The 8,372-nt window shown below is 40.0% G+C and overlaps 1 protein-coding gene across 2 annotated transcripts in view; it reads left to right on the top strand.

The window, feature by feature from the left end:
• SEC23IP (SEC23 interacting protein) overlaps nucleotides 1-8,372 on the top strand; it is a 50,442-nt gene that overhangs the window by 8,657 nt on the left and 33,413 nt on the right. For both annotated transcript variants that reach the window (XM_011930257.1, XM_011930258.1), the window contains 3 exons: nucleotides 2,327-2,537; nucleotides 3,678-3,871; nucleotides 7,976-8,065. In XM_011930257.1, coding sequence (XP_011785647.1) covers nucleotides 2,327-2,537; nucleotides 3,678-3,871; nucleotides 7,976-8,065 — 495 coding nt within the window. The remainder of the gene's footprint in view (nucleotides 1-2,326; nucleotides 2,538-3,677; nucleotides 3,872-7,975; nucleotides 8,066-8,372) is intronic.

Raw genomic sequence — 8,372 nt, 5'->3', positions numbered from 1 at the left:
AAGTATAGTCTGATTTTAAAATCATTTTTGTAGAAAATTTGAAAAATGCAGAATATTGAATTTAATAAAAAATGTCTGTAGATAATCACTGTTTTCATTTTGTTATATGTCTTTTTTTTGGCAAATATCATAGAGTACCTGTGGTTTCTATAATCTATTTTTTTTTGTGAACATACTTTAAATGTTACTTAGATTTTTTTCTAAAACATTAATCTTTCTTCTTCTTTGTTTTTTTTAAAGAGATAGGGGGTCTTGCTCTGTCACCCAGGCTGGAGTGCAGTGATGTGATTACATTCCTCTGCAACCTTGAACTACACTTCAGCCTCTGGAGTAGCTGGGACTACAAGTGTGCCCCACCGTGTCCGGGTGATCTTTATTTTTTTTGTAGAAACAGGATATTGCTGTGTTGCTCATGTTGGTCTTGAACTCCTGGCCTCAAGTGATCCTCCTTCCCTGGCCTCCCAAAGTTCCAGGATTATAGGCATGAACCATCGTGTCTATCCTCTAAAACTTTTGTTTTTGTTTATTATTTTTATTTTTTTTTTTAGCTATCTCCTGCAGAAAGGATATAAGACATTTTTAATGGCTCTGGACAATCTAGCATTTGAGTGAAATATTGTTTAATCAGGCTTCTGTTAGGCATTTTGATTATTTCCAGTGATTTCCTATTTTATTTTATTTTTTTGCAAACATTCCAAATTTATTAATTATGATTTTATAATCAATATTATTGAGGTATAATTTACATACAGTAAAAGGCATCCGTTTACAGTGTACAATTTGATTTATTTAAAGTGTACAATTAACTGAGTTTTGACAGTTGTACACACTGATTTCCTATTTTAAATAACCTTTTGGTGTACATCCTTGTGGGTAAATTTTTATTTTTATTTTTTATTTATTTTATGAGACAGAGTCTCGCTTTGTTACTCAGGCTGTAGTACAGTGGTGCAAGCTCAGCTCACTGCAACCTTCGCCTCCCGGGTTCGAGTGATTCTCCTGCCTCAGCCTCCCAAATAGCTGGGATTACAGGCCCATGCCACCACATCCAGCTGATTTTTGTATTTTTAGTAGAGACAGAGTTTTACCATGTTGGCCCGGCTTGTCTTGGACTCCTGACTTCAGGTAATCCACCCACCTCAGCCTCCCAAACTGGCAGGATTACAGGCGTGAGCCACCGCGCCTGGGCTATTTGTTATAATTCTATCTTTAGGATAAATTCTTAAAAATGGAATGAGTAGGTCAAGGAATAGGCATATTTTAAAGGTTAAATAGGCTGGGTGTGGTGGCTCACGCCTGTAATCCCAACGCTTTGAGAGGCCAATGCAGGCGGGTCATCTGAGGTCGGGAGTTTGCAACCAGCCTGACCAATTGGAGAAACCCTGTCTCTACTGAAAATACAAAATTAGCTGGGTGTGGTGGCGCATGCTTGTAATCCCAGCTACGCGGGAGGCTGAGGCAGGAGAATCGCTTGAACCTGGGAGATGGAGGTTGCGCATTGCGCCATTGCACTCCAGCCTGGGCAACAAGCGCGAAACTCCGCCTCACACACACACAGGAAAGGTTAAATAAATCATGGAAGAAGTATTGCTAGATTGATTTCTATAAAGGTGTTAGTTGGCCGGGCGCGGTGGCTCAAGCCTGTAATCCCAGCACTTTGGGAGGCCGAGACGGGCGGATCACGAGGTCAGGAGATCGAGACCATCCTGGCTAACATGGTGAAACCCCGTCTCTACTAAAAAATACAAAAAACTAGCCGGGCGCGGTAGCGGGCGCCTGTAGTCCCAGCTACTTGGGAGGCTGAGGCAGGAGAATGGCGCAAACCAGGGAGGCGGAGCTTGCAGTGAGCTGAGATCCGGCCACTGCACTCCGGTCTGGGGGACGGAGCGAGACTCTGCCTTAAAAAAAAAAAAAAAAAAAAAAAAAAAAAAAAAAGGTGTTAGTTTACTTTGTTCTGTGAGAAGGTCTAGTTCACCTTGTAATTGATTTTTTTCTAAATTTTTAAATTTTTAATTTTTGTGGGTACATAGTAGGTGTATATGTTTATGGGTTACATGAGATATTTTGATACAGGCATGCAATGTGTAATCATCACATCAGGAAAAATGGGGTATGGGTATCCCTCCCCTCAAGCATTTATCCTTGATTTGGGGTTTTGTTAGGTTTAAAAATTCTTCTTAAAATTGCTTTGGGGTCTAGTTATTACACTATATAATTGTCCAGATATACATGTAGGATAATTACTACTAACATCAGTTTGGGTGTGAAGCATATTCAGAATTCTTTTGGACAAGTATGACAGTCTTAACTTTGCCGTCGCCTCCAGGTTCCTCCTTCAATGCAGTCTCCGGCACAGCAGCAGGTACCGGCCAGACCTGGGGCTCCCTCTGTTCAAGTGCCACCTCCTTTTCTACTTCAAAACCAATATGAGCCTGTTCAGCCCCACTGGTTTTACTGCAAGGAGGTAGAATACAAGCAACTCTGGATGCCTTTTAGTGTGTTTGATTCTTTGAATCTTGAAGAAATCTATAATTCAGGTAAACATTGGTCATGCATCATTCATATGTGATTTTACGAAGAGAAGGAATGAGTATTTATCCATGATGTATTTTCTGTGAATGTCAAATTCTTTGATCCTTGTAGACCCCAGACTCTGTACCTTAAGATGACGATATTAATATAAGTCCTGAGTTACTGGGGTAAGGTATTTGAAGAAGTGTTTTAGTAATTTACTTTGTAGTTTAAAGGTATTTTGAATCAGGGAAACTTGAGCAGTTCATATAATCCAGGTTTCAATTTTTCTGTTTCCCTTATTCATTTGGGAATGAATTTCCAAATGAATAAGGGGCATTTATAAAGGGCTTTCTGTGGAACTCTTGATCCTGGAGATGCTTTGTGAAAAAAGTGTTTCCTGGTCAGATGAGTTTTGGAAATGCTGCTCACTGTACCTAGGTCTTGAGAGAGATGGTGTGCAGGAGTGCGTTAATGCTTTGAGAAGTCCTGCAGTGTAGAAACGTGTTTCTTTGTTTATCCTGGTATTATTTGATTGTGGACTTAAAAGTCACCTATTAATGGCCTTTAGAAACATATTCCATGGAACATTGTTGTACGTAGATATTATTGTTCAGATTTAAAAAAAAAATCCATCAGTTCTTTGAATTATGTTTTTAAAGTTTGCCTTTACTGTTTCTTTTCTACTTAAGAAGAGTCATAATTTTCAACAGCACAGATTAATCTTAAACTTCTATTTTTAAATAAAAGTGAGCTTAGTTTTTTGTCTTTAAAGACTGAGTAGTCACCATATTCATTAGTTATTTTATTTTTATTTTCTCGAGACAGAGTCTCACTCTGCTGCCTAGGCTGGAGTGCAGTGGTGCAATCTGGACTCACTGCAACCTCTGCTTCCTGAGTTCAAACAATTCTCCTGCCTCAGCCTCCCAAGTAGCTGGGATTACAAGCATGTGCCACCACACCTGGCTAATTTTTGTATTTTTAGTAGACAGGGGGGTTTCACCATTGGCCAGGCTGGTCTCAGACTCCTGACCTCAAGTGATCCACCTGCCTCGGCCTCCCAGAGTGCTGGGATTACAGGCATGAGCCACTGTGCCCAGCTGATTATTGATTATTTTAAAATACGCCTTGCGGCAGTCAGGAAAAGTGTTAATTTTGTTCTCTAGTTCAGCCAGATCCAGAGAGCGTGGTTCTTGGCACGGATGGAGGGCGCTACGATGTTTACCTCTATGACCGAATAAGGAAGGCTGCCTACTGGGAAGAGGAGCCAGCTGAAGTGAGACGCTGTACTTGGTTTTACAAGGGGGACACAGATAGTCGATTTATTCCCTATACTGAGGAGTTCAGTGAAAAACTAGAGGTATGGGAGCTTTATTTCTTTATGAGTTTCTTTAAAAAATGTAGGTCCTGTATACATTGGTGAGTAACATTGACAGTGGAGCTGACTTTACTTATAAGACAGCTTGTCTTGATGCTGTTCACGGAGAAGATTACTTTTTAAGTGGTGTCATCACTCATGAGGTGCTAATCGTGGCATCTGTGTCTAAATAGAGGTACATCACGGATCTAATAAGGTGCTTGTGTCAAGCCTTCAATAGAACCTAGGCTGCTGGGATTTGTTGTTGATAGAAAATGCCAGGCATATGGACATTTTCAAATTAATATTCAGTAAAAGGCTTGAAATTAACCTCTGATTTGTGAAAATAAATAAATAGAATTGGAAGAAGTATCATGAGCCTTATTAGCCATCTTAAATCTATAATTTCTTTGTATAATTGTGTTAAATGCTTGTGTTAATTTGACTTAAGAGTTGAATGTTAGATATTTGAAATACGTTCAGTGAATTCAGTTGCATAGATGGGAAATGAGATACAGAATGTTTTAGTTAACTTTTGGCTGGGTGTGGTGGCTCGTGTCTATAATCCCAGCACTATGGGAGGCCGAGGTGGGCAGATCACTTGAGGCCAGGAGTTTCGAGAACAGCCTGGCCAACATGGCGAAACCATGTCTCTACTAAAAATACAAAAACTAGCTAGGCATGGGGGCACACGTCAGTCGTCCCAGCTACTCGGGAGGCTGAGGAGGAAGGATCACCTGAGCCAGGGAAGTTGAGGCTGCAGTGAGCTGAGATCATGCCACTGCACTCTAGCCTGGGCAATGGGAGTGAAACCCTCCCTCAGAAAAAAAAGAAAGCATATATTTATATATGTGCATATATGTGTGTGTATATATATGCGTGTATATGTAAAGAAAAATGTAAAGGAATGCTGATATCTATAGCTTAATTTTAGACATAAAGATATATTGTAATTTTTGGTACCTTTGGTAGGCCCCTACGAAGCTATCATGCCCCCAGATTAAATGTTTAGTTTTACTATTTTGAAGCTGAAGTATATATTTTTAAGTCCAATCTGTGTCTGAAAGTCTACACTTTATCTTAACTGTATTTGATTTTATATGGGTGACATAGACTTTGAGGCAGGATAGATATCCACATACCGACCATTGCAGCAACACATGGCTACCTAGGGAGACCTTAGCTTTTGTTCGGCTTCTTCCAGGAAACTCAAACCAGATCAGGGAAGAGGCACAGAAAGTTAGGAAGTGAGAAAGCCAGTAATAGAAAGGGAACAAGATACGTATTGCTCAGTATCCTGTTGGTGATCCTGTCTTATCAGAGCACTAAGACAAAACAACAGAAGGGTTGGAGACAGAGAACACCTTTAATTTGATGAAGACATGATTGTCTACGTGGAAAATCAAGAAGAACCTCTAGAAATATTATTAGCACCAATACAAGAGTTTTTTGCAAGTCCGTGTATATAAAATTAACGTACGTAAATTAGTAACATTCCTGTGCCATAGAAATAACCAACTAAAAATCGAAAAAGAAGATACTATGTATTTATAACAGAGAGACTATATATTTATGAAACTACAGGCACTGTAGGAAAAAAGTCCAAGCAAAGTACCTGTGAACTTTATGGAGATAAACTACAAAACAGAATTGAAGAATGTAAAAGGCGACCTCAACAAATGGAACTAGGTTGGGCGTGGTGGCTCCTGCCTGTAATCCCAGCACTCTGGGAGGCCAAGCTGGGTGGGTTGCTTCAGCTCAGGAGTTCCAGACCAGCCTGGACAACACGGCAAAACCCCGTCTCTACAAAAAATGCACACACAAAAATAGCCGGGCGTGGTGGCCCATGCCTGCGGTCTTAGCTGCTCAGGAGGCAGAGGCAGGAGGATTGCTTGAGCCTGGGATCTTGAGGCTGCAGTGAACTGTGATGGTACCACATCACTTTAGCCTGGGCGACAGAACAAGACCTTGTCTCAGAAAAAAAAAAAAAGAAACGGAGCTAAACATTATGTTCAAGTAGGCACTATCATAAAAGATATCAGTTCTCAAATTATCTGATAAATTTTAGGCAATCCCAATCAAAATTCACATCGGGTTTTTTGTTTTGGTAAAATTTGCAAGCTGCTTCTAAATTTTTTGTGGAAGATCGAAATGTCAAGGATAGCCAAGACCATTTCGACAATGGAATGTGCAATCTTTACCAGATAATACTTACTATAAAGCTGTGAATTGACAGGGAATATGAAGAAGTGAAAATTATTTATTTTTTAAGCAAAGTCTCATTCTGTCCCCCAGGGTGGAGTACAGTGGCACGATTTCGGCTCACTGCAACCTCTGCCTCCTGGATTCAAGTGGTTCTCCTGCCTCAGCCTTCTGAGTTGCTGGGATTACAGGTGCCTGCCACCATGCTCAACTAATTTTTGTGTTTTTAGTAGAGGCAGGGTTTCACCACATTGGTCAGGATGGTCTTGAACTCCTGACCTCAGGTGATCCACCTGCATTGGCCTCCCAAAGTGCTGGGATTACAGGTGTGAGCCACCACCACACCTGGCCTGAAAATAATTTTTAAGATGGTGAAAGTTTTCTTTCTTTAATCATTGTTGTTTGTGGCCTTGCTTTTAGAAATTATAAATTATATTTAAAGTTTTTTTTTTTTTTAATCAAAGAGAAGGGTCAAAAGTACAGAAGGCTAGGTTGGGCATGGTGACTCACTCTTGTAATCTCAGCACTTTGGAGAATGAGGCGGGCTGATCGCTTGAGGTCAGGATTTTGAGAGCAGCCTGGCCAACATGGTGAAACCCTGTCTCTACTAAAAATACAAAATTAGCCGGGTATGGTTATGCCTGCCTGTAATCCCAGCTACTCAGGACGCTGAGGCAGGAGTATCGCTTGAACCCGGGAGGCGGAGGTTGCGGTGAGCTGAGATCATGCCATTGCACTCCAACCTGGGTGACAGAGTGAGACTCCACCTCAAAAAAAACACAAAAGTACAGAAGACTGATGAAGACGAATTGTTACTGAATGATTGTCCAAGACACGAAAGGAAATACTTCTATTTTCACATGATTGTCAAATACTCACTGTCACTAGTTTTAAAAAAAGACTTTGTAACAATTTTTACTTGTCAATTAAAAAAACAAATGAGCAAAAAAAAAGGACTTGTGGATATGCCAGAGGCCCCGCCTTACTTTGTGTTGAATCTCTCCTCAAGAGGTCCTCAGACTTGTGCTTTATAGAAACTAGAACAGTATGATCGGCCCTCAGTATCCACAGGTTCCACATCTGCGGATTCAACCAAATACTCTGAAAATATTTAGAGAACAACAACAATAAAAATAACACAGGCTAGGCATGGTGGCTCACGCCTGTAATCCCAGTACTTTGGGAGGCTGAGGCGGGCGGATCATCTGAAGTCAGGAGTTTGAGACCAGCGTGGCCAATATGGTGAAACCTTGTCTCTACTAAAAATACAAAAATTAGCCAGATGTGGTGGTGCATTGCCTGTAGTGCCAGTTACTCGGTAGGCTGAGGCAGGAGAATCGCCTGAACCCGGGAGGCGGAGGTTGCAGTGAGCAGAGATTGCACCACTGTACTCCAGCCTGAGCAACAGAGCAAGACTCTGTCTCAAGAAAATAAAAAATAAAAATTACAGTGTAACTATTGATATCCCATCTACATTTTATTAGGTATTATAAGTAATCTAGAGAGGATTTAAAATATAAGGGAGGATGTATGTAGGTTTTAGGCAAAAACAATGCCATTTTATATAAAGGACTTGAACACCAGGGATTTTGGTATCTTTGAGGGGTCTTGGATCCAGTTTTCCAAGTCACTCTGTTTGTGGTACTTTGTTAATGCAGCCCTAGGAAACGAACAGACTGTCTCAAACTTGGTTTTCTTCATTATATAATGGGGATCCTATTATTTAGGAGTGATTGAGAGTAATTACTTGAACGATATGTATAAGGTGATAAAAATGTTAACCAGTAAGATGAGAACTGCTATTACTGTTATTTTTATCACGATTATAGTTATCATTTTCCTCCATACTTTCAATATGGTATAAATTTGTCTCATTGGAATATATGTTGTTTTCCCCCATTATAGGCTGAATATAAAAAAGCTGTAACCACTAATCAGTGGCACCGAAGATTAGAGTTTCCAAGTGGAGAGACAATTGTTATGCACAATCCAAAGGTAATGATGCTATTTAAAATATTAAGGTATTAAGTTCATTTTAATATTTTTCTGTATGTGTTTGATAAATTGTTCATTTTTAGTAACTTCTACAGTGGGAATGTTTTTATAACAAATGCATTGCTTTTAAAATAGTTTCTTACAGAAACAAATATGTTTCTATGATTCACATTGATCATAGAAACAAAAACACAGATTTTTCATAGGGCAAGGTTCACTCCTGTGAGAGGCTGAGACAGGTGGAATGCTTGAGCCAGGGGGACAGCAGAACCCTGTCTTTATAAAAAATAGAAAAATTAGCTGGGCA

The sequence above is a fragment of the Colobus angolensis genome, unplaced genomic scaffold (genome assembly GCF_000951035.1).
Source record: "Colobus angolensis palliatus isolate OR3802 unplaced genomic scaffold, Cang.pa_1.0 Scaffold85, whole genome shotgun sequence".
In the NCBI taxonomy this organism is placed as follows: Eukaryota; Metazoa; Chordata; class Mammalia; order Primates; family Cercopithecidae; genus Colobus; species Colobus angolensis.
The sequence above is the reverse complement of the archived record's forward strand: the minus strand, read 5'-3'. Positions and strand labels throughout refer to the sequence as shown.